Raw genomic sequence first — 27,611 nt, 5'->3', positions numbered from 1 at the left:
CAACCATCTCTCTGCCTTTCTCTGTTGTGATCCCTCTCCTTTGCTCACACAGACACACACACGCTCTCATAGTGCAAACAGTACAGTCTACAGTGTGTCAGGGCAGTTACTCTTGTACAGTACTATTACAGTGTTTACAGTCAATTAAAAGCTTAATCAATTGAAAAGCAGACAAATATACAGCAGCCGCAGCCGCCTTCCCCTGCCGAAGTGCATTTGCGGCCATAGAAGGCGTGTGTGTCACACACACACACACAAGCTTCTGTGTAATAGGTGTGTGTGTGTTTGTGTGTGTGGTTCACGTTCCTAATAGGCAAACTATACTGTAATAAAGTAACAAGGACACACAAATTGCTGCACGTCTGCGATGAAATGTCACCAATCAGGTTGCTGTGTTCGGGGTAATTGAACAACAGCAGACCTTTTCACGTGCCCTGACAGCCAGCGTGCACAGGCGATGATCTGAAACAAACCCTTGCGAGGTGAGTGGGCAGATGCCCCTGAGCTCTCCTCCTCTTGACCCCTCACAACTGCCATGTTTTCACCCATTACACACGCCTACTGTATGTTAACATCCATGCTCTCAGATGGCCACACTTGTCATAAATCAGGTGATAACACCTAATGTTCAAATAAGGCTTCAGCGCCTATTCTGGGGCAAACTTTCTTAGAATTTGTACTGAATATAAAACAAAAGCCCTATATGTCTACATGTAAAGCTCTCCTCCTGTAGCCTGTTAACTTCTGCTCCTGTGCTATTAACTTTTTCTTTGTAAAAGCTGACCTTAATTCACACATCTGACTGTGTGAAGTTCCTAGAAAATACCTGAACACTATATTTCTGTCTGTGTAAAAGCCTCCGCGGGTGTACATTTCGATTTTTTTTGTTCTTCCATAGTTGAAATTAGCTGATTTTAAAAGCCAAATACTTGGTTTACAGTTTAATATTTACAGTGTTGATATATATAAATGATAATTCATGAAACTGTATGACAAGTAGTGGTAAGTGTGCCTATGCATTATTTGTTATAATTAGTAATAAGTCATGAGTAGTAAATGGCAATTTTAATTTTCTTAAAATGAAGGCTGGAGAACTGCTTTGAGACAATCACAAAGATAGAAAAATGGTTTTTAGTTCTTTCCTAATTAAACTGTCACCGTCTGGACAGTGGCGGTGTGTCTCAAGACTCTGTAACATCCGACAGATTCAAACACCTCTTACAAACATTTCGTCCACCTTTCTCTGTCAAACTTTTGAAAGACATTTGGTGTAACGCGCTCACCTGTGATGGGCTCCTCGCCTCCGTTCCTCCGACCCACGAGCCCCAGCGCGTGCTGCTGCCTCTCATGCTGCGGCTCAAATGAGGAAAAGCAACATTGACACACACACAAAAAATATGCCGCGTGCCCAGAGTCCGATCTGCACGAGCTGCAGATGAGTGACACTGGACGACAGTCCGCCTCGTGCCATTGAGAGAGAGAGAGAGAGAGAGAGAGAGAGAGAGAGAGAGAGAGAGAGAGAGAGAGAGAGAGAGAGAGAGAGAGAGAGTGATCGATGCTGCCATCTTGTGGTCTTATAGTGTAACGACACAGAGGAGACAGAGCGGTACATCCACAGTGTGACGGCCGAGTCTATCGCCCTGTGCAGCTGCTCTCATCTGGCTCAGTCCTGACGTGCAAATAATAATCAACTTTATGTCCCTGTTAATAAAACGTTTCTTTCACCAAATAATCACACTTGTGGCCAAAGAAGTGTTTGTATAGCGTCATCAGGCATGACACTAAGCAATACTATGCTATTGTTTTCTGTATTTACATGTGTTTCATATGTATAATGACCTGGCTATGGCCTACATTTGGATACTACAAATGATGATATTGCAGATGGGTTATAAATAAGGAAATCATTTCTTTTGCAATTATCCATATGACCCTGAATTATTTCACCTGAATTATTTTACCTGCTTGACTGCAACCAATCCAATCATTTTTACCAGTTTAAATATTTCTAAAATACAAGGCAATTTTTCGGATGGTCATGTTTTGGCCCACCTTAAGCACTGGATTAGACGATTGCTACCTCCTTTTGGTGGGTCACCTGGACAAAGGACTGTGGATACATAAATAAATAAAAAAAATACATACATAAAATTAAACAAGATCATCCTGAACAATACGGTTCTAAGGAGAGGTCCTTAGTTTCAGCCTTCACTGATATTTTATCTGGAATAATTATATTCTATTAAATAAAAAACTTCTTTTATCCCTTATGGTATGAAAATGGAATTTTATTTCCCAATGGTTTCCTTCATCTTTTAAAGAACTGTCATAAGAAGAAAAAAAAGAAAGTACCAGTATAAGCTCCAAGGACATTTGTATTGGAGATATTTCTATTTGGAATAAACCCCTGCAGGGACAGAAATGTGAGAAATGCTTTGGACCCTCCCTGAAGCAAAATGATGTGGGTCTTCTGTCATGAGTGATTTACTGTGGGAAAAAGGCTTGTTGTAGTCTAAAAAAATACTGGATTAATAATAAAGTGAAAGACATATTGAATTTGCCCTGTTAAGAAGTGTTGGAAATACTCAAGCTGAATATAGACTGTTGCAATGCCGACAGAGAAACAATACTCCATTAGTTTTTTTCACCGTGATCATTCAAATTTATTTTGGACGGATATAAAACTTCACAAATAGAAAAATGGTACTAATGTACAGATGAATGTATTTGATATGATGTTATATTTCGTGTTTGGTTGCTTGGATAGAACATCAGCTTCTGATCACTCTTGGTAAATTCCACATCCATATGTGAAGAACAAAAAAGCTGCAAGGCTACTGGCTTTGTATGACAATCATATTATACAAAGTTTTGAAAAGATGAGAAGACATCACTTTGATGTATAGATGCTGCCACCAGCAGCCGTCTATCTTAGCACAGCATAAAAACTGGAAATGGGAAACAGCTAGTTAGTCCGGCTCTTTCCAAACCAGCAAAATCCACCTACCAGCACCTCTAACGCTCACTTAACACGTTATATCTCGTTATATACCCATATGTGAGAATATGTATGAAACTGAAATTAGATCATTTCTATTCATTCATCCATATGCAAACAAACTCAAGTCATTGATCTGAGTTTTTATTAATTATTTTCAAATTCACACAATCAATTCACTCATTTCACAGAATTAAATGCTGCCTCCGTCAATCTCCTCCACTAGGTGCCGCCACAGCATCATCAATCATAGAAAAGAGGAGCATGGCTACTTTACTACTACTACTACTACTACTACTGAGCTATTCTAGTTCGCTAACAAGTCCATGTAATGTATTACATTGTGGTTTTACAGTATATGCTGATCACATCTATTATCTAATGAACAATAACAGTTTTTTGCACATGTTGTAGGCTGTTTCTTTGCCTTATAGTTTTTTGCTCAGGTCCTACAGCAGGTTTAAGATGCTGATGGAGAGCCCCCATCCAGTAAAAAATGTGTTTTTCTTCTAGTTCCTGCAGTTGAATGTCTGAGCCTCACTGTGCAGAATGATGCATGCATTTGACACTCAAAGGCTGTTTTCACATTTATTGCTGAAAGTGCAAATTTTCTCTGCGCTAATCAAAAATGTGATTTGAAGTTGTGGGCCTAGGAGCATGATTTGTGACATCGAAAATATGGTCTGGAAGCCAATCCTGGTTCAATATTCAACATACACAAGTGTGATGTGGATACCTGAAGCCTCCAGTGCATATATGGACTTTACAGTCTTGTGTCCAGCAGATAAACTCAGGAAATGAAAAATACTTATTACTTTTTTTTTTTTTTTTTTTTTTTTTGGAGAGGGAGATGGAGCAGGTGCTTTGTATCTGCAAAAAACATGTTAGACACACGTTTAATAAATGTGTCGAGGGGATCTTTAACAAAAAGTAAACATTATTATAGCAGCAATTTACAAAGTGCGTATGTCAAGCACTATACGGCACCTTATGATAACATTTATTTCAATAGTATCTGCAGCAGCCAGTGATGGACGCTTGGACTGATGTCAGGGACTCAGGGAATAACAAATTACGTTTTTAAAAAGTACTGTGCACTCATGTCCCCGGTATTCTGTGTACATATGTCCCCAGTACCCTTTGTACATATGTCCCCAGTGGGTTTCCATGGGAACGCAGCCGTCGAGGCTGTCGTCATACTGAAGTGGATCCAAAGTGGGTTGGGAAAACGATAGTCGCGTCCCGGCACTTTAAGATTAGCCTAGACACCTGGGAGTCCATTCAGGAGGCGATCCAGCAATGGTAGTGATAGAAGCATACGGCACCAGGAGTAGCAGCAGAAGTAAACTGCAGCAGGAATTACAAAGAACAGACTAGACTAACGCGTGAGCGACAGGTAACCCTAAATTCCGGAGAGCACCTGAAGGCGTCAATCTGCCGGGCAGCTGGATAGTTTCGGTTAGCTCAGAAAAAGCAGTGCCAACCATGAGATAGCAGTAATTTGACACACAGGTCGCCCCTGCGGAACCACGCGGATTAAAAGAATTAACAGGCGAAGACAGGTGGATTTACTCTGAACCTGGACCGAGTCTAAAGGTCCAGAGTCACTGTTGTCCGAGCAAATAATCGTTAACGTCCTGATTGCGTCCTGAAACGCGGCGTAATTCCGCCTCCAAAGTCGATCCTGAATGTCTAAACTACCGGGAAATGCAGGTGTGTCGGTGCTCGGGGACAAGTCGCTGGAGTTTTACCGGGACCCGGTGAGCTTCTGCCGGCAGAGGATCGAGAAACACGGGAGCAGAGTGTTTCAGTGCCGGCTGCTGAACAGACCGACCGCCTTCCTCTGCTCCGTGCAGGGGATGAGAGAGCTGCTGTGTGGTACGTGTCTGCGCTCGGCTGTGTGTGTGTGCGCGCGCCTCAGGTGAGCGCCAGCCTCTCACATTTCACCTGAAAGTAAATGTTTTGTTTCCAACGACAAAAAAAACCACAATATTTTAATGGTGACTTACAGATTTCATAGTCTGCAGGGAATCATCGGGGTCAAAGCCCGGAAGAGGCTTCAGAGGCGTTTGAACCCTGTTGCCCAATGAGCTGCAGACATGAAACCCGACTCAAAAACTGCAAGTGATGCGCAAGTGCATCCCAAGAAATATGAGCTCAGTTGGCCAGATGGTGGCGCTGTAATTAAGGCCCTAAAAATGAAGGTGGAAGTCAATGCACCTCACACCATAAGTCCGATTGACTTAAAATTCACCGCATCTCAAATGTGCTTCACAAATAAAACCAAAAAACAAAAACTGTTGCACCATAAAGTTGTCTGACATGAGGGATTTTTTTTATTAATTAGCATTAAGTGAAAAACAGTAATGTGACATGTACTTTTTAGATTTTGACTGTATGAACAGCAAAATTGGTGAACAGCATCGGGGGACTTAGATACACATTTCTATGAGAAATGAGCAATCAGTCAAAAAACGTGGCCGCCATCATCAAAAAAAAGTTTGTAAGGGGTGGGGCTTAGTGGGAAAATGGCCATGACTTGTTAATGATTTGTCCAATCATCATAAATCCTAACATATCTTCAGGCTGTATTCAGGAATAGGCCTACCGAAGCATTTTCAGCCTGACCCACAGGGGGCGCCACAGATGCCGATAACGTGTAAGTGTGCATGCTCCGAGGGCAGGTATGGATCACAAAAACGAAAACGAAGGGAAGACAAATGGTGGAACTTTGAGCACGATTACTGAAATGCAGCAAGCTTTGTGATGGTAAAAATCAAACAAGTGTCGTTTAAACAGAATCAAAGTAGCTGAAGTGATTTTGTTCACCTTTATGAAGCGTCATCACAGCTCACTGCTGCTCATTGCTTTAACTAACATTTAACCCTAACCCTTTAAGATAAGATAAGATAAGATAAGATAAGATAAGATAAAACTTTATTGATTCCATGCTGGGAAACTTAATTGTTACAGACAGCAACAATAAAAAAAGAGGCAGAAGAACAAATAGATGATAAAAAGGATGCAAAATAAAATCAACTTTTGTACATGCAGTATACACAGAAGAGTCTAAACAATAATGTTGTCTTGTGAAGAATGGATCATTTCACAGTGGAAAATTTTAAATTGCACATGAGATAAGATATGGATAATGAAATGCAGTGACTTTCTACCATTAAGTAGATAGTTGCACCCACTGAGCTGCTTCCTTCGCTCGAACGACAAAGGGCTTGAACCCAGAGCCTCCGCCTGCAGATGTATTTGATAACTCCATTAGATGTGATACCTTCCTGGTTTTAATCATATCTGTGTCACTACACAGATATATTCTTCCATGGAAATCAGTGTGCCTGTGGTTTCTAGTGAGCTCATAGTGGCCTTTTATCCTTTGCCTCAGGATAATGAGTCAGATTTCGCGCTCAGACAAAGGAACAGAAGGGAAATGTCCTCTGTATGAAGTAAAATTCACCACGGGATTAGTCTGATCTGTCATGGGAGAGACTCGTGACTGGCTGGAGGGGGGGGGTTGTGTACCTCAGATGAAGTTGTATTATAGTCTTACTATAGTCTACTACCCTACTACTACTACTACTACTACTACTACTACCATTTAAAGTAATTGAATAGTTGCACCATTAACTCTTATGAAATATAATTAGTATATGGTATGCTGATAATTTACTAATTGTGATGTCAGCACAAATTATAAAATACTAAAGAGGCTTCAGAAGAATTATAGAAATCATCTGGGAATATAAAGGGGAAATAGTGGATTAAAAGAGATAATGCACCAAATTTATTTCAATAAAGTTACTATAAACTCACCCTAAAGTACAGTGGAATTTAACAAAATGTGGCAAACTTCAAAGTGCCTTTATATATTTAATTTCATAGTCTTCATGAACAAGGAAAACTCATAAAAGATATGCATAGAAGTTGGCCGACATACCCTAATAAAGGAAGCAGTAATTTTAGCATGGTATGGCATGGGGAAATATCCCTCCCTCCCTTTCTATCCACTTGAATATATTACAAATATGCCCAACCTTGATTCCACTGTTTGTTGTTTAATGCTGTCATTATGAACTGATGAGTTGTTTAAACTGATAATAGGACTTATTGAACTTGTGCATTATTGAAACAAGGTATCTTCTTACATTGCTACCTGCAGCAGACTCAAACCCCAGCACGGACAGTAATTGTGTGTTCGACTGCGAGTGTGTGATCAGTGTGTGTGTCTGTTTATAAAAATTCATGTTGTGTGTTTCAGAGAAGTCCAACTTGTTTCTGAAGGATCCAACTGACCTGATGACCAACGTGTATGGCGACACCGTCGTCACCACTAATGGTAAACTCATGCACACACAAGAGCCGCACAAATAGCACAAAGGAGAGCTTCTGAGGCCGCGCTCAGGCTCTGAAATATAACAGCAGCAGAGCTACAATGATTATTTGATCAGCAGAAAATTAATCAGCGCTAATGTAAAATTTCTTGGTACCTTTTTTTGCAACTTTTTTACTCTTCTGTGATGGTATCTTTGGGTTTTGGACTGTTGGTTGGACAAAACAAGACATTTGAAGACATCACTGTGGACAGATTAAATGAGAAATAATCATAAAGCCTTAAGTCGTATTTGTGTGCTTCAGGTGAGGAGGCGTGTCTCCTCCGTCTGTCTCTCACCAGCCTGTTCACAGGAAGCTGTTTGGAATCATCCAGCGATTTCATCACCAGGTACTGTGATGAGACGAGTGTTTCAGCATTCATTCATGCTATACATTGTTGGTGTGGATGGTTTTGACTCACATGGTTTAAAATTTACCTGTCGCAGAAATTGTATTATTACTTGTATTGTATTATTGTAACAGTGCGCTGAATGTTGCAAACTGCCCTGCCAGGACTTGTTTGAGGCTAAAGCGTGTGTGTCTGTTTGTGTTCCTCCACCTCTTCCTCTCCACAGTGTATGCGAGCGCCGTCTGAAGGACCTCTCTCTCAGGTAACACTCAACCCAAACCTCCAGCGCTCAAAGCATTTACGTTTATCCTCCTGGCAGATGCTTTTGTCTAAGCGACGTTCAGAGCAGGATTCCACAGGCCGAGAAAACTAAAATGTAAAAGGTGTTTGGATGAACAACAACAGCGGTGACAGAAAAACAGGGTTGGAAAGGTGAGAAGGTATGTTTCACTGTGTGTGTACACAATGAGAAAAAGACTCAGCAGCCACACAACACTCAGGTTTGAATAGTTGAAAAGAAATAATGACCATCTCCATATTTCCTCATAATCCACTTGGCTGTGGGTTCTCACTTTTTTCCTCAGTCTTTGAGGAAAGCCTCAAGTCCCCCTGTTCTCATATATGTACGTACAGTTGTGTGTGTGTGTGTGTGTGTGTAGTGGCCAGCCGGAGCGTGTGTACTCCGCCTTCAAGCGTCTCGGGACAGAGTTGGTGTTGGGCCTTTTCCTGAATGTGCGAGCGGAGGAGCAGCCTGAACTTTACCAGGAAATCGTGCGGCTCTGCACCCAGCACTGGCACGGTAGGGACACACAGATATGCTGTATGCACACACACATGCACACACACACAAACCACAACACATGTCCATGTTTTACAAATACACTGGCGAGTATGGATGGATGAGTGCAGGGCCGCCTCTGACCTGCCTCCTTTTCTTTCTGCAGCCATCAGTTCAGATAAACTGCTCCACAAAGGGTTTATGTGAGTCTGTGAGTCACTGAAATGCAGCACGGCTGCTCTGATCGTTCTGTCCCTTGCAGACGTGTCGTATCTTGCAAGCCAGCTGTGTTGTCTGCAATACAGCATTGCAAAATGTCCCGCTTCCCCTTTTGTTTCACTTCAAGGAACGTTCCTTTTCTCTCTGCGGTTTTGACCATCTTTGTGTGCTTGCTGGACGCCCCCTCCTCTCCCGCCTGCAGGTCTGATCTCTGCTCCGGTGAACGTGAAGGTTCCTCTTTGGTCGTCAGGCCTCTCCACCGCCCTGGACGCCAGAGACAAACTGATGGACATCATCAAAGATAAACTGGAGAATGACTCACAGGGGTGAGGCTGCATATGTCTCTGCACCTCTGTCTCTCTCTCTCTGTCTTTGTCTCTCACACACACACACACACCACACACCACACAGTTCCTATAGAGACAGAGGGAACCACCCCACAGCTTCTCTTCTTCCCCTCATTGTCTCTTGCATCTTCCTTCTTTCTTTCTAACTTGTCTCTATCTTGATGTCTTTCTCTCGCGCGCACACACACACACACGTTTCCGATCATTCTACAAGACAATGCTGATAGAAGAACAGAAGATACGGGAACACATCTGGGTTCTTAGACATCCAGCAGAGACAAATTGTCAATAATAATGCCAGTATGTGTGAGCATGTCTCCACTAGAAGAAGCAGAAGTGGCTTCCATAACATCAAGATGTGCTAAAGATCTGTATCAGCTGTCTCGGCACCAAACTTTCATACTTTTATGTCACCAACCGAATTGTTCTGATACAACGAGTATCGAAAAACTCTTCGTCATTTGGTACCAGATTTCAATATCTAGGGAGTAAATCTTATCAGCACCAGTCAGCCAATGAGCATGCAGCATGCTTTTACCAAGATCTGACTTTAATAATGCAGGTGACTGGCTGTCTAATGTTACACAGAGGCACGCAGAGACGGGGCTCATTGTTATGTGTTCGTAGTAACCGTGCTGTTAGTTTCGCACTGATTTGTTGAACATGGTTTATAATCTTAACGTTGCTCTCACCGGCTCTCTAGTTTTGTCGGCTCTCTTGGCTCTTTGCCGCTGCCCGACTCCAGCTCTGCCTCCCAGCATCTCCTGCTGTTCATCTCGGCTTTGATCCCCAAAGCTCTGGCATCGCTGCTCACCTCCTTCACGCTGGCACTCAGTGGAAACGAACAGGTACTCGAACACAGCTCTTTGCTTTGTAACTTGATGAGATAAAGCACCTAAAGGAAAAGTATGGCATGCCCTTGAATGTAATGTAACCATACCAGTCATGCAGCCACACAGGCTTATCCTGATACAAACCCTGCGGTGGAAATTGGTATTAAAGGATAACCTTCGTTTTTTGCAACCTGGACCTTATTTGTAGCATTAAATACGACCATTTACTCACCCAGACAACTTTGGTGGCATTTGGAGTCGTTTTAAAGAATTTAGCCCCAGAGGAGCGGCGGGTATATCCGTATAATGCGAGTACTCGGGGCACCCGTGCGTTGCCTCTATATAACGCATAATCTGCAGCGAAACTCGTTCATATTCCAATATTTTGTTATGATATGCTGGTGCTATTCCCCTCTGAGCCCGTGGTGGCATGTTATCAACATCCAGTGTCTCTAGACAACTACCTCTGACGTGGATGATGTCATTACCGAACGCTGTGCGCTGCGAGCAACCAGCCACAACACGGCTAACTCTGCGGCGGTCAGCTAGTTTAGCTGTAGTTTGGCACAGCTATGGTTCGTTATTGCGTATTTCCAAATTGTCCGAACAAAATGACATTTTATTCTGAGAGAGAGTTGGTTAGAATAAAGTAAATTCAGAGGAGGGAGAAAAGTTTGCGCTCATGAAGTAAGGCTTATGCGTAAAGGAAACAAAACCACGGCAAATAAACAATCTATACATGTGTGTAAGCTACTTACTCAATCGAAAGTTGCCCATTTGGTCCTGCAGGCTTTGGCTGGCTCTTCCAGTTCATTTTAGGGACACGAAAAAACGTCTCCACCACAGCCCGGTTCATCATTGTGTGGAAATCCTCCAGTGTTGTGATACAGACTTTTATTGACATATCCTCCTCTGTTGTCATCGATGAACATTGTCCACAAGAACACCACCAGTTACCGTCTACTTGTGGACGCGCGGCCGTTTGTTGTTGTTTGGCCAGCTGTTCCTCTCTCTGCCTCCGCGTCCTCCTTTCAACGAGCTCCTCGTCCGTGTACTCTGGCACAAAACGGTAAGGACGTCCATCGTAAACAAAGTCATCGTCCACCACCTCAGAGTCAAAAAAATATTCATCCATTTTGTGAAAAATAACAGTCGCAAACTACAGCTAAACTAGCCGACCGCCGCAGAGTTAGCCGTGTTGTGGCTGGTTGCTCGCAGCGCGCGGCGCTCAAAAATGACGTCATCCACGTCAGAAGTAGTTGCCTAGAGACACTGGATGTTGATAACATGCCACCACGGGCTCAGAGGGGAATAGCACCAGCATATCACAACAAAATATTGGAATATGAACAAGTTTCGCCGCAGATTATGCGTTTATAGAGGCTACGCACGGGTGCCCCGAGTACTGGCATTATACGGATATACGCGCCGCTCCTCTGGGGCTAATTTCTTCAAAACGACTCCAAATGCCACCAAAGTTGTCTGGGTGAGTAAATGGTCGTATTTAATGCTACAAATAGAGCCCAGGTTGTAAAAAAACGAAAGTTATCCTTTAATGCTGCTGTATGCCAAGTAAAAGTTATTACCAGTGTGTAACAGTCAGGCCTCTCTAATAACCAGAACCACATGCCGAAACTTTTCATGCCTCTGTTCTTTCTGTTTTGAGTGAAATTAACAAAAATCTTCTTCCGTGTGCAGGAGAAGACACGTCGGCGAGCAATGGAAGACCCTGATTACCTGCATGGAGTACTGCTGGAGGTCCAGAGACTGTGGCCTCCTTTCATCGGTGGACGCAGAATAGCTGATCAGGTAGGCCTGTCCCCCTGGGGACTGGTTTGCATCCTATTGTATATAATATAGTACTGAATGATTATTCAGTATTTCTCCTCCTGAATTTGCATCACAGATATTGGTCATGATGGTGAGGTGTGTGAGGTCAAAGACTCAAACATTTCAGATTTTTGCGACCCCAATGTGGACAAATATGAACCGGTTAAAAACAAAAATGCCAGAGGCCAATCTCTGAAATAGTCAGACATTATATTTGCCGTGTTTTCACAGAAGATCAGGATTGTGTTTCCAGGATGTGGAGAAATGCTGAGCTGCTGTGTCGAGACTCTAGACTCCTAGAAAACTAGAATAAGCTATGTGTTATTAAAATTATAAACAGTATGAAGAGCAAGCTAAGGCAAGTACAGCCCATCCAATAAAGTATGTTATCTGTTATTTAGGTTTTTCTGTTTGGAGCACAGTTAAGAGAAAAAATATGAATCTTTTATTTGGCTCTTTCTGTGAAGCACTTTTTGCCTCTAGATGGCGACATATTCCTGCAGATGAAAGTCTCTTCCACTGTCAGGTCCTCTCTCTTGTGTGTGGTTAACAGTAGTCGGAGTTACTCTGGACAAAAAAACACAATTGCCTCTCAGTACATTACATTAGCCCTGCACTAAATACCAGTTTGGTCAGTGTTACAGTGTTGGGTTTTTGTTGATCGTCAGTTTGAGGCCTGTCATTATGCATTAAGTGTCTGTCGGTGGGCGTCCTGTTACAACCCCTTTATTTCTGGGTGACTTTTTATCTATGAAGGCTTGTTGAATATTCTAGTCTATAACCTGTAATGCTGTATAAATCTGTATGCTCTTATATCCTGCAGTCCCGCTCTATTTGTTACCATATCGATTTTCATTCATTAAAATGATTGCTCCCTGATTTGACATCACCACCCTCAGCCAATAGAATCCCACCTTCACTCAGAGTCCCGTGTCCGGATTGGCCGGCTGCTTACTCCCAGGGCTGGGCGTTCACAGCGTCTCTGCCTCCTCCTGCACCAGCTGTCTTTGATCATTGTGACCTCATCAAACAGCCTTATGCAACAGTCCAATCAGAGGCATTGATCCGTCTCTGTGATTGATCGGTGCCGCTTCCCCGGAAGGAAGGGAGCTGGGTGGGGGTGGTGCGGGTGGCAGGTGGGGGGGGGGGCTGCTGGCAGGGTTTGGGGTGGGAGTGATGTGAGCTGGTGACACTGTGAAGCCGAGTGGAAACTCATTTGTCACTTCTTGGAAATGCACCAGTACACTTTGATTCCTGACGGCCTCAGTGGGACACGAGTTCATGACGTGTGGGCTTTAGAGAACTTTAGACAAGGAAGGATAGTAGTATTTAGTTTTTCAAGCCTCAAAGTCTGCAAAGGTTATTTCTTAAAACAAAGAAAATGGAAAAGAAACCAATGCAAGATGAATTTTCATTATCGGTGGAGGAAAGAGTGCTTGAATATCCGTGCTGACTCAAGTAGGCCAGATTCTTGGTGGTTGTACTGAAGTCAAAGTACAAAAGTAGCTCTTTTGAAGACTACTTACAGTTATTTAGTGACATATTGTCCCTATAAAGTGTCAGTGTGGCAGCGTGGCTGTAACTGTAAACTCCAATGACTGATTTGAAATCACATATATTATACTGTTTAATTAGTATGGTATAATGAATTCAGTATAGAAAGTTGTGGCACATTCTCATGCAGTCCTTTCTATTGCTTTGTTGGAAAATGTATGAAATCATGACAGCACGGTGATGTTTTGATATTGAACAATTAACAAGGAACAGCTGCCCTCTCACCTGACAGTATTCTGATAAAACCACAAACCAATAAAAGGAAAAGCCAGGGCGAAGTGCTGGATCTGGAGTCAGAGGAGTTGATGAGATGTTAATGTGTGCAGGTAGCTGTGTAAGAAAGAGAGAGATCATTAGTATTCACAATCAGGTGGAAAAAGTAGAAGCTCCATCCAGGTGGAACTAAGTTATGCAATAGTTTTAGCAACTTGAATGTGTTTGTGTGTGCGTGTGTGTGAGAGAGAGAGGGAGGAAGAGTGAGAGGGAATGAAAGGGCACAGACATTTCTCAGTAGCTAGAAAGAGATTTGTGAAAGATTTTCCAGGCCAGCAGAGAGAGGCAGAGAGAAAAATGAGAAAGAGGGTAGAGAAAAGAGAAACAGCGATCATGTTCTCTGGCAGTCCATTAGTGCAGCGACTAATGGATGCAGTGAAAAGATGAATTAAAAGGGCAACAATTGGGTGAGTGGTCTTTTTGCCCCAAGGTGGCTCCTTTTACCAAAGCGTAGTGAAAAAGCAACTCAGGAGATGTTTGTTTAACGTTTTAAAAATCTCTGGAGCCAAGCAGCAGGGTTAAAGAAGTCTGCTGGCATGTTCTTAAAGTTGCATCATTTCAGTGTTTTTTATGAGAGTACTTACAAATCTGCTTTAAAATCCTGATGACTGGTATTAAAATACGTAGATGCTATAGATGTGGTGCAGGATTTAGCATTTGCATGATTATCCAGTTTGAAAATTGGGCATGAAAAGCCCCAACCTTCATCCAATTGGGTGCATGAATTATCTTGGTGACTCTTGTAAAGGTAGAACCTAATTTCCAACACTTGGACGTCCATTAAAACTCTCAGCGTAAACAGTTACAGGTATCACAATTCTTTGCAAGCTCATCATTAAATTGATGCTTTGAAGCTCCAAAGGACATTTCTCGGACAGCCCTAAATGCACAACAAAACACAGAGTTGCCGGAAGTTGCAGGATGATCAATGGAGCTGGTCACACAAATGATCATGACCAGCACTTTCATTTGCTTTTCAATCCAGATGCATTGAGTAGAAACAGAGAAAGACAAGTGATAATCAATTCACTTAAATAATAATGTGATGCCTCCCTCTGTGTGCGTGTAGGACTCCACCCTGGCAGGGTTCCATGTCCCAAAGGGTTACGGCGCGATCTATATCAGCCACGCTGTCCACCGCGACCCAGAGGTGTTCCAGCAGCCGGACAACTTCCTGCCGGAGAGATGGAGCGGAAGGTGAGGAGCAATTTTAGCAAGTAATTGCCCTTTTTATAGCAGTCTGACACTGTTTGAATGTGTGTTTCCTTCATGACTGCCATTTCTAAGCTCAGTGCTTCACACTCAAAAAGGCATTTAAAACACTGAGCTGTCATGTTGAAATTCTCTCTTTTCAGTGCTTTTCACTTGAGCAGGTAGAACTAAATCTGGACTTTTTAAAATTCAAGTCCAACTTTGGTGAACTTTGACATGAATCTGAATGGTTATCAGTAGCAAGCCTTGACAGTGCTGACCTTTGAGGGAACGGAAGCTGTCGTAGCTGTGCAGTCCTGATCGAAGTGCCATGGGGGAGTAACCGACCCAGAATGCAGAAAAAAGAAAAAAGCTCTCAGAGCTACTGTGACTGACTAGCACTAGCATTTTCCCGGCTTGGTAGCATGTTTGCTGTTAGCTTGCAAGCTATGCTACCGTAGTAGCAATTAGCCCTGTGAGTAGCCCAAGTGAGTGACCAAGCCTCTAGCATTACCTGTTTCTCAAAGACGTGGGGATGAACTTCACTGTGCCACTTTCTGATGTGACCACGTTTCCATCAGTTGGACCTCAGCTACATAAATACTGTTAAATACAATAAAAAACACTGAACCTCCACCACAAACCTCTACAGTCTCCAGAATAACCACAGAGTTGAAACAACACCTCAATACTTAAGTGAGGTGTTTGACAAAGGTCGTGTTTACTACAGGACAGTATTGGATTCAGTTACTGTGTTTAAAGAGATTTCTCTTTTTCTGGTCATTCAAGGAGTTACTGGTAACCAGATTTTGGTTTTACTCCTGTTCAAAAAGCAGTTGCTTCTGTCAAGAGCCGCCATTTTGCAAAGATAATCAACAGTCACAAAAGGAGAAAAAATATTCGAGGCAGAGACACATTTTTGCACCCACAGGAGCAGAAAATAGACCAGATTTCAAGAAATGATTTTTGAGTAAGAGCTTCAACTTCTTCTCAAAAATTTGCTTTTCGCTTTTTTAATATTGATGGAATTTGTAATTGCACCTTTTTCTCTAAGCCCTGCCCTTATGTCAGTTTTGTCTTGACCTATAATATTCTCTAAACTATATAGTATAAATAATAAATTCTATGCAATATTATAGCCTACATGCTCTATAGAGGCACGTCACCCTCATGGTCAAAGTGACAAATAACAACATGTAGTCGTGGAAGAACGAGAGGATCATTGAGACACACTGCTGCCTATAGTATTCCTACAATATTCCTATAATATTCCTACATCTGTGCAGCTGAAAATACATCCCCAGACCAAACCACGTTGGTGTGTTTGTGTGTGTGTGTTGGTTGGTGGTGTGGGGGTGGGGGATCCTCCCATTGTTCCATCCCCCCATTAGAAAGGAACAGATCACTTAACGATGACAAGATATCCTGATATACAAAAACCAATGGGTGAGGTTCAGGCAAGGAAATCCTCCGCCAAATCGTGTATGCTTGCTCACATGATGGACACCCCTTTTGCACATCACAGTTGGATTGTCCCAAAATAAATAGATAAAATTACACAGTATAGACTAGTAATCATCTTATCTTGCTTATTTGTTCTGTATTGGAAAATCATGCTCGTTAGTGCCACATATACATACGCCTACGTTGTTACCATAGCGACGGATGCAGACAGATTAACATGGCCTGAGCACACAGATCTGACCTGATCACTTTCACATATACTGTAGAGCACAGACAGAAAAAAAGACAGATTTGTTTGGCCTCTAAACACAGAGATACACAAACGGACAGCTGAAGAGCAGCATTGGCCTCTGTCTGCTACCTGCTCTGCCAAACTGAAACCTGATACGTCTCCTTCACTCATTCACTCCCTCCGTCAACCATTTCTCTGTTCATCCTCTGCCTCCATTCACCTGTTCATTCTCATTCATGCTCCTTCATTCAGGCGGCCGAGCAGAAGGGGGGAAAAAAATCTATGAATGTATGTATGTAGGCACCGTAGCTGCTGCCATGGAAACTGGTCACCTGACACCGTCTTTACCAATAGGGATTCCCCCTGTGTGTGCGTGTGCGTGTGTGTGTGTGCAGGGTGGGGGGAGAAAAATGCCCTGTGGAGTGGGATGGGATACAGAAAAATGAGTCAGAGATGATCCTATCCTGTTTCTTTTTCTTTTCTTTTTTTTCTGTGTGTGTGTGTGTGTGTGTGTGTGTGTGTGTGTGTGAGGGACAGTCCTCTTTTTGTTTGGGGCTTCCCTCTTATCAGTTAAGTATCACCACCATTATAAAACCTTTTACTGGAACTGACAAACTGCTGAATATAAAATACCAGCACACACACACGCACACACGTTTAACAGCATCAATTTCACAGGAAGAATTAAACGCTTCTGTCCTTTTTTTTCTGCTGCAAACATCATACAGCAGTGTCTGAATATCTTATGCGACTCTCTGACGTGTGTCAGAGTCTAGAAATGATTCATTTTTATTGACAAACTCTAAATGTCTCACTATATCTTGTCTTGATGTGAGGAATTTGCTGTGAATGCTCATTTATTATTTTATTGTCATTTTATTTTTCCTACAGCAGAAACATCCACTGGGTGACCTAGTGGATTTATCAAGGGTAAAGCTTTATTCTTTTACCTCATTAAGTGTAGTCACACAATAAATTAACAAACAAAAACTCTATTGTATGTGATATATACATGAAAATAAATAAGTCACATTAAACTGAAAAAAACAGCAGTTTTCATTAATGTTATTGATGATCCACTTATAAATAACACCATGTTAACTTAATAGCGGGTGCCATTTCAAATTGAAGTGTGTGTAAAAGCAGCAGAACACTCATCTGAAGAGAGAAATCTATGAATGAATACATAGGTAGCTGCCATGGTAACTGGCCACCTCACACCCGTTTTTACCAATGGGGATTCCCTGTGTGCTTCGTGTGTGTGTGGGGGGGGGTGGATGGGGTAAAAGAATGAGTCAGAGGAGACTTTCCTTCTGACAGTATTATACAGCACACGCATTATAAAGAAGAAGAACAGGAAATATACAAATGTGCCTGCTTAAATTTTAGCTCAGCCAAGATCAGAGACTTCCAGATTTATAGCGTATGAGCATTCTGCAGCGTAACAGATAAAATAATAACAAAAATTGGTGATATGTACAGTCAACAAATCCCATTGAAGGCTAAAACCAACAATAAAGTGACCCTTTCTCTCTGTCGTTGAAGCTGTTGAGAATGAGCCACACTGTCGCCCTGGGTGACATGATCCTTTGTCACGATGAACCTGGGCACTGGAGTTTATTTTGAGTTGATCCCACACACAGTACACCGTCTTGCTGCTGTCGTGCACCAACTTCACCAGCTAAAAATTAACCCCCAACAAACGAGGGTCGGTTACTGAAAGCTGCAGCTGTAGAGTACACTGTGTTTGTGACCTGCGTTTAAATATTCACGTCTTCAGTCGGAATGGGGAGATAATTGTCTTGTAGGTTTAGGAGAGTCGTCTTGCTTTATGTATGTGTATAATAATTATGTGCCTCAAACTACTGGATTTCCCACAGGATGAATAAATTAGCTTTCTGTCTGTCTGCTTATGTGTTTGCTTCTCTTCCATCCCTTCATTTATCTTCCGGTCTGTTTCTCTGTCCTCCTACCTGCTCCTTTCTCTGCTTCTCCATCTGTCAGTCTTCCTGGAGATTATTTTCCTGTCTGCCTTGATAGTTGCCTGGCTCCTTTCCTCGCCACCTGGCTGTTTAATTTAATGACTGCAGTCCTGTTACATAACGATCCCACCTACAATACACTTTAACCACACCGTCAGTTTGTGTTCGTGCGCTTGCCTGCGATAGTTGCGTATATTGTCTGCTGCGTGTGTGTCCGAGTACATAGCATCAGCCTGTGTGTGTGTGTGTGTGTGTGTGCGCGTGCTTTTCCAGTTGGAAGCAAATAGCAGAGCTGGCAAGTTAACATCCTATCAGCCAAACGCCCACACAGGCTGTGGCCGTAGATAAATGAATCGGAAACGCTACCAAACACAGATAAAAATCCGAGCTACTGCAGGGGGCTGTGTTGCTAGTTTTAGATAAAACTGAGAACAGGGAGTTACGCTCTCATCCACAAAAAATACTGACATGCATCCGTTTTCATTTGAACCACAAATCTTAAGTACTGGATTGCAGATTAGACGGCGGTTGCTAGATTGTAGAGTACATTGAGTCTGTAATTTATTTCCTTGAAAGAGCTGCTCCATTTAAACCCATATAAGTATATATTTGTCATGTATTTTTTAATAAATCTGCAATCTTTATTCCTAATTTATGCCCAGTTTTATGTTGTAGATATGCTGTGGACAGATGTTTGCATTTACATCTGACCTGCTGTGCACTGACTTAAACTTTCAAGGTGACTAGCTTAGCATTTGGACTTAGTTTGACATGTACCAATTTAGTCTCTGGTTCAGCTGTGATAAGTTCCAAATTACTTGTGTCTGAAATTATTAGCAGATTTAGGAATTGATTAACCAGAACAAACAGCTGGTCAGGAAAAAGTCTGATTTCCTGATAAAGTGAAAAAATATTTTTGATTTTCTCAGAGTTAAAAGCATCACAAAAAGGCTTGGTCAGACAGCTACTCAAAACTGAGCATATCTAGAAATACAGTCTGTTTATTGTAGTTTGAGTTAGTTTTAGTTAAAGCTAGCCCTTATAATCAGACTGAATTACCATGTAATTGCTCTTTATTTATGTAGTATGACATTGGGTTCCCATTAGCCGATTTCGCATTTGGAAGGTTTTTTCCTCTAACGCATCAGAAGCACTCGTAACAACTGCTATTTTTCATGAATATAGTGGCTAGCCATGTAGGAAGATGATGTTCTTGATCCCGCCTACTTAGCTCTGATTTGTCAGCTGTTTCACTAACTGGGAGCAAACGGGCAAAACATCAGAGCTGCTTTTACTACATTGGCAAGTGTTCAAAACAACTTTTCTCGAAGCTGTGCTGCTCAGAGACACCAGAAGCTGACGCAAAAATCTGCCATTTGCCATCTCCTAAACCTACAAGACAATTATGCCATTTGGTTTAGGTCACTGCCGTTGAACTCCACTTGAATATCAGCATGATGCATTCGCGTTCAGCAAGTTATACATGGGAATCTGAAGACAGAAGGAAAGACACCATGAAGCAGCAGGATGCATCCAGAAATGAGAGATTTTTAATGTTCACCTGCAGCTCTTCTGTTGAAACTCGAGCTTAATTGGATGAATTAAAAGTCTTCCTGGCCTCAGAGCTCAGTTGTGGCATTCAGCATATTCTATATAGCCTCGTGCTGGACTGCTGGGTAAGACTTCCTTCTCTGCGTATCGGTATTACAGATCCGCATTGTGCGGTGCACATCTTACTGTTCCAGGATGGGCCTAATAGAACATTAAACTATTACACACAGAACACTAATATTCTCCCTTCGCTCTCTGTCTCTAACTCTCTCTCTCTCACACACACAGCTCTCTGACACACATGGGGCCCAGACTATACACACCACTAATGCTTCCTGTTTGCCTTTAATCAGAGCTCAGGTTTCAGGAAGACAGGATGCATTAGTGGTGAGAGGCGAGAGATGTCCTGCATTAGCAGGCTGTTGACAAACCTGCCGGCTGGAAACAAGCAGCATCTCTTTATTTTAAGTATATTTTTAGAGGAGTTACAGCAGGTATGGCAGGGAGAGTCAGACAGACAACACGTGTCAAGCTGTGCCGATGATTCAGGCCCTCGTTTTGTTCAGACTTCATTCATTCTATCCAGAGTCCAGGTGATTTTCTCCTCCTCGATAGATAAGTGGATCATTTAATTGGCTGTCATGCTGCAGAGAGGTCAGAGGTGGAGACGGGTTGTTCACAGATGCATAAAGGATACAGGATACATACACAACATATGAAGGAGGTTTACTTGCATGGTCGGTGACCACCCGCCACCATTCGAGTCATATCATTGGTTGAGAGTCATGACGTCTGCTCATCATGTCACCATCCTCTCATCATGATATGATGTCACGCGTGACGATTATCTTCAGCTCGTTCTTTTGTTCGAGGCGCGACACAGAGGCATGAATTCTTCTTAATCTGCTGAGAACAGACTGTGAGTGGAATTCAAATCCAGTCCTGTTGAACAACGCTGGCTTGGGCGCTCTGATCTGTAGAATATCATCTTTCAAAAGTTTTGTGTTCCTTTAGCTCATGGAGCTTTGTCAGAATATTGATTTCTGCGCACACATTTTGCGTTTGTGTGTAATCATGTAACTCTGTCTTTGGATGTGCAGGAATGCAGGCCAGGAGCACTTCTTGTGTTCCTTCGGCAGCGGGCCCAGATGCTGCATTGGAGTTAAACTCACCGACATCTTCCTCAAGGTGACTCCAAGTCTTTGACTACATGCAAACACACACACTATCATTAGTCCAGTCTTTCATTCAGTCTGTAGAATTGTTTTTCACTTCCTTCCTTCCCGACATGCAGTTAATATTCTTCCGCCACAGAAACAGACGCAAAGAAGAAGTTAAAATGCTGAGACACTTGCGGTTTTTAGCGGCTTCAGCTCTTCATTTTTTTTACGTTGAGCTTCTGGTTCACAGTTGGAGGGAAGTGTGTACTAGACTGAGTGAAAGGTCAATGGAAAATGTAATTCCAATGTGTCTCCTCAGGGAGGGAGGAAAGGATGCCACAGGGCTGATGTACAAAAATGTAGAAAATACAATCTGAATTTGTAGAAATAATACTGTTCTTTTACTCAGACTTGCCTTTCTGAGAAGAATCCTATTTTCTGGATGGGGTGTAGACAAAAGCTTAACAAAAGCTGGATTTTCATCATTTGATTTATTGAAGAGATATTATTATGTTTGAAAATATGAATCCTGTAGCCCCAAGAAATATGCTTTGGCTGCAACCAATACATGCAACATACATACAAATACTATATGTTTTATGAATTTATGCTACAAGTTCTAACGTTCTAACTAAACGTGTCCGCCTATGCAGACAATCAATGTTGTATTAACAGAAATGTGTCCTTATAAGTGTCCTTGTCTGTTTTGGACTATATCAGGTAATTTGCAGTAATCATGGGTTAGAATATTTAACAGAAATAGTTCTCCTTTCATGATATGATGTAATTCCTCCTTTCATGAGGTCTTTCAGTTTCTCCTAAATGCTTTACTGCCTCAAGGGCAGCTGAAAGTCAGACTGACGAGTGTATGTATGAGTGCAAACTAAAAATAGTGTGATTTAATGACATGACTAATATTATGAGTGATACACTGCATGTATTATGTTTTTAATTATGAGTGAATGTGTTCGCAAAGGGGAGCGAAATGGGAATTTGCATAAAGGGACACCAGCTGAGGGAAGCTTCTGGAGAAACCCCCATTTGTCTTTTGTACTGGACAAATGCACCACCCACTGTCCACTATCGCTGACCGACATAATAAGGAATATAAACAAAGACCAAAGTTAGTCCGATTAGTTCAGAGTTGTGAAGCTTAACAGCCGCTTAATGAAATAAGAGAGAAACGGACAGTGGCACATAGAGAGAGGTGTACCAACCCCCAACCATTCAGTGAAGAGAGAACTGTTCAGAATGATGAAACGCTTGGCTCTGTGTGTGTGTGTGTGTGTGTGTGTGTGTTTGTGCGTGCGTGCGTGTGTGTGTTTATTAGAGATATAAGACAGATCCAGAGAGCCCAGGTACAGACTGTCCTGTTCAAACCACCTGCTAATCCCCACAGCAGCACTCACCATAGCCACCATGGCCTATATACACCAGAGGCACATAGACAAACACACATACACACACACACACACACACACACAGATATACATGCAACCACAGCCTAAGGAAGGCACCAGAACAGGACAGGTGAGCTACAGGTGTGACAACAGGAAGGAGAGAGATTTATTTCCCACGTGGGGATGTTCCCTCTGGGAACAGCTGTGTGTTGTGAGCCTCGACACACAGGGGAGTGGTGGGTGACACCAGTTTGAAAACAACCACTTTGGGCCTGTGGATTCCCAAGGTTTTAATTGGAGGCTTGTGCTACTGGGCCGGAAGGATCCTCAAAAACTTGTTTTGTGTTGTAGAGGCTGTGTCCTTACAAATGCCCTCCAGTTTCAGGTGAAGTTTAATGGACTCTTCCCTAAGCCCCACCATCCTCAGTCTACACAAGGTCTGATTTCAGACGGTGGTCGACAAAAGCAGACCTCTCATGTCAAGCTGACCATTTGGCCAACTGAAATGCCAGCAGTTGCCAGCAGTTTTTATAAGTTATCTTCTTCTTCTTTTTTTTTTTTCACATAAACACACAGGGTCAGTTTTCAGAGCATGTGTGTTCTGTCATAATGCTAACTGATGCAACCATGAAGGCTTTTTTTTTTTTTCTTTGCCGGCAAATGCTTGAAATGTGCAAAAAACAACACATTTCTTTTTTTTTTTGAGCCAACAGGCTACACAATCTTTGTTTGCATCACTTCATTCGTTGTCATCTGCTTACCGTCGCTGCTGACCAGACGAGAGAGCAGAGGGAAGGAAGCAGATCGCGCCAGTCAGCCAATGAGAGGCTTATCTGAGCAGCTGACATCCGTCGAGTCAGACTGTTAACTAACACTCTTAAAGTGTGTTATTTAACTGATGCTGCTAGATTACAGTCACTAAGACTCAGGTTAGTAACAGCAAAAACAGCAAGACGTGCATACCAAAGCAATATGGTTGAGATGATAGTGCAAGCTTTCCAAAATGCAACCATGAGGGATGTCTCACGCACACACGCACACACACACACTCACACTCATGAGTCATTGTTAATGTTGGGCCTGATTGAATGGAGCTCAGGTGAAATGTGCAAAGCGGTTTAATGATCTGCTCTCTCCTCATTCAGCTCTCCTCATTGTTCAGGAGGACAATCATATCCCATTATTTAAAATTGGATTACTTATTCGAGATAACCAGAGGCTGCTTGTTTTTTATTGTTTAAGCATGTGGCATGAATGGGATAATGTAGGCAGAACATTATTGCTTTTGCTCTCCGAATGGACAATGTGTAATCATCTTCACTTTGCCCTCCATATATATATATATATATATATATATATATCCTGTTTGAAGGACGAACTCAGGGAACGTGTTCTCGTGTGCAGCTTCGTAGCTATTTGAGGACACACAACTACAAATATGTAGTGTACTTGAATTACTTGAATTAGAAATATATTTTTTAATCTAATTTGATTCATTTTGTCAAAAGTTTTATCAATTGAATCTCATTTCTGATTTGAATGTGAATTTGATTAAATTTAATGTTATTTATAATTTTGTTTAATTGCTTGAATTGAGTTAATTTTTTTTATTTCAATTTTTGATTTTTTTTATTACATTAAATCAAATGAAATGTATTTTTAAATCTCATCAAAATTAATATAGTCTCGTCCAGTCTACTTCCTTTTATGTATTGATGAATATTTTATTTCATATTCACTGACACAGGCTGGTCACCTGCTGCCAACCAATCACTGCAGACTAAATTCATTCAGAAACATGATGTCATCCATAGCAACGGGGTCAACCTTGCTCCTTGTGTTGAGCTCCGGGATTCGGTCCACCAGTAAAAGTTGCTCTCTGCAGCACTGAGCAGCATGACCCAACACTGCTCAGTGATAACATACAAGTATACACAGTATCCATCGCCTTGTTAACGTTTGTTTTGCACGGATGCACAAGCAGTACCTCATCTCTCACTGTAGCCTGCTCTGTTTAATACTAAAAGACCAGAACATTTGGCTGACCACTTGCACATACCACCACACACACACACACACACACACAGAGGGGTGTGACCAGAGTAAAAAGTAGACCGCAGGGATCTAGGTCAGAGATGTGACTCATCGCCTCCTTGCTCCATCCTCCCCCTTCCCTCCTTTTTCCCACCCCCACCATCACCATCCTTCCTCCATTCCCCCACTTCTTTCCTCCATCCACGTTCATGCATCCTGCTCCTCCCCCTCTATCAGGAAAATCTTCATTCATAAAACGGAGGGAGGCGGGGCAGCTGGCATTGGTGGATGCGATTGGTCGGCTCTTTGGATGAGCGTCAGCCAATGGGGAATGCTGGCTATGATATCACCAGCCATGGAGCTCTGAGTGCACTTAGTATGTAGAATAAAATAGAACAGAGTATCAGGTTTTTCCCTCTTGTGGCACCGTGGTTCAGCTTTTACAGTTTGAAGATGGTTGCAGTGGAATGAAAACTAGTGACAGAATATTACACATAAAGCTCTTATTGGTGGTCAAATAATGGCATATATAACAAAAGTCTTTAGGATTTGAGTCATTTCTGCCGTCAACCACGTCCAAGCACCTAATGTTCTGATTCAGCTTGGCTGCAGAAAGGTGTTGCGTTGCATTGCTATTTTCCAACCTGGAAGCAGCGTACAAACACACATACAGTGCTATGGAGGCTGTAGCTTTACAAGTTGGAGACTAACACGGCGTTGGCGGAGGCTGACGCTCTGCCAAATGCCCTGTAGTTAACATTTTGTTTCTGCACTGCTGTAAAAAATCAGAAAATTGTCGCTTGCACCCCCACTGCTTTTAACTTTAAATATCATGTGTTAGGCAGAGAGCAAGTTCTGCTGAAGTCAATGCAGCAGTAAAGAGATACTGAAGATCCAACACGTTCAGAACAGTTTTTCTTGTGTCTTGCTGCCAGGAAGCGTGCATGTACCTGTTAAAGCACTACAACTGGTGTTTGGACCCTCCATCACAGGACCTTGAGTACAAATGGCTGCCCGTGTCTCGCCCGGCCAACCCCACCACCATCTCCTTCACCCGACTGGATCAGACCAGATCTGACAGAGCAACACCGGCTAGGCATGCACAGTATGTTTAGTGATGTACCTGCTGATGATTTGGGGTGGGGTGGGGGAAGCACTAAACACTGCAGCTTGAGGCCATTGCAGAGAAATGGAAAATATGTAAACACGCACACACACACACACACACACACACACACACACACACACAGAGGGAAGCCGGCAAACTGCGAAGCTTTTCCCCTGCTGCGTATAATACAGTAATCGTCCCGGGGAAAGCCGAGGAGTGTGCTGGTTTCACTCTGTGTGTTCTTCTGCCAGATATTCTGCAGCGTTCCTTGATGAATCTGCAACACAAGACAAAAATAAATGACTCATTCCTCCATTGTTGAATCTGACTCTGCTCGACAGCAATTTATGGTCTGTTTTATAATGTGTCATTTATTACAGTTTAAAAAGATTCACCATGGAGCTCTCTGGCTCACTGACCCTGTCTTCAGACATCGCTTTGAGGTTGAATGAGATGCACCTTTTTTATGTTGGTGTTTTTTTTGGGAACATAAATTGAAATTACCTCCAGAACGGCAGCTTTCATGTTGTACAAAACACTGCAGTATCAATATCCAAACCAAATAAATCCAAAGGAACACACACACACACACACACACGTGCACACGCAGAGGTAAGCCCTCAGATTCCATCACTGACTGCAAACCTGTCTCCCCTCCCCCCTCCACCACCTAGCAACCACCACTGCTTAGCAACAGTTCGTCATACCAACACTGACTTGCTTCCTTTTAGTATGCAAGTCTCACACACGTGCACACACACACACACTAACCTGGTTATTTTTTCTGAAAGCAGTTGCCAGATATACGCATGCCATCTGAATCACATGATGCCAGAAGGCGTTTCAGAGCACACAGCTAAATTTTAAATGATAGCAACCTGAATGATTTTTAGCACATGAATCATAAACTAACACATATTCTGTGTTGGCGACAAAAATTTGTTTTAACTTTTTATTTATTAATATTCAAGTGTAGTACACATTCTTTGTATTCTATCATATATTGTGTATGTGTCTTTCTTAGTAATTTAAATGCTTTAATTGTTTTATAATTGCAATTGTCATCTTGTCATGCAAATGTACATTTTTTGAGACTGTATGACATCTCAACTATCATATCACATTGTTGCCTTGTGAGGCTGTGTGCTATATGTAAAAAAAATGTTTTTTCTTTCATCTGTGCTTTTTTTATTTGGAAAGACTCGACACCTTTACCTCTTCAGGAACACAAAAGTCCTTCAAATGGCACTATTAAGAAAGAACAATCCCTCTCTGCTTCACCTCTGAGGAGGTGTCACAAGTAGACTTAATTCATCCATTCATATTAAGGGGTCGCAAGCAAGCTTAGATAAAACAACACATGTTCACGAATAGCTATTTCTAAAATATAACAAGCTACTATTCTCCAGTAAAATCCAGTTAAAGTACAATACCTTTAAATAGAATAGCATGAAAATAGACAGGAAATACTGTTTCTTGACAGTTACAATTAATGCATTTTTTAGTCTTTAACATATCCCAGCAGCAAGATTAGGCTCAGTCCGAGCCGCGGCATGTCCAGCTACAGTGTGGGTGAAGCCTGGAGAGTGTAACATGTATGAAATGTGAGCTATGCTGTTAATGCTGTCTGCAGACTGCATAATCAGCTGTAGGCATGTGTGTCAGAAAGATGCTTTTGTCCTGCAGAGAGCTGTTCAACAAACCTACTGTGTTCTCTTTGCTGTTCTCTCTCTCTCACACACACACACACACACACAACTATACTCCTTCCTATACACACTGAATTATGCTGCAGACATGCATATTTCTTTCTGGTCTTCCTCAGTCGTTGTCTCTCTCACACATGCCCGCAGACACATACATAGCGCAGGATTTGGCAGAAAATGGGGGTCTTGTGAGTAGGGTGGTATGACTCACTATTCCCC

The 27,611-nt window shown here is 42.2% G+C and overlaps 1 protein-coding gene across 1 annotated transcript; it reads left to right on the top strand.

Moving 5' to 3' along the window:
- The first annotated feature begins 4,299 nt into the window (after nt 1-4,299).
- On the top strand, nt 4,300-26,862 carry LOC121623215 (beta-amyrin 28-monooxygenase-like). Its single transcript, XM_041960425.1, has 11 exons — nt 4,300-4,876; nt 7,269-7,346; nt 7,646-7,730; nt 7,957-7,992; nt 8,390-8,529; nt 8,930-9,053; nt 9,778-9,922; nt 11,606-11,716; nt 14,634-14,761; nt 21,085-21,172; nt 25,514-26,862. The coding sequence occupies exons 1-11, from the start codon at nt 4,687-4,689 to the stop codon at nt 25,691-25,693; spliced, it is 1,305 nt and encodes a 434-aa protein (XP_041816359.1). The 5' UTR covers nt 4,300-4,686; the 3' UTR covers nt 25,694-26,862.
- Nucleotides 26,863-27,611: the final 749 nt, after the last annotated feature.

This window comes from Chelmon rostratus, chromosome 19, assembly GCF_017976325.1.
Source record: "Chelmon rostratus isolate fCheRos1 chromosome 19, fCheRos1.pri, whole genome shotgun sequence".
Taxonomy (NCBI): Eukaryota; Metazoa; Chordata; class Actinopteri; order Chaetodontiformes; family Chaetodontidae; genus Chelmon; species Chelmon rostratus.
This window is presented reverse-complemented; position numbering and strand designations above follow the sequence as displayed.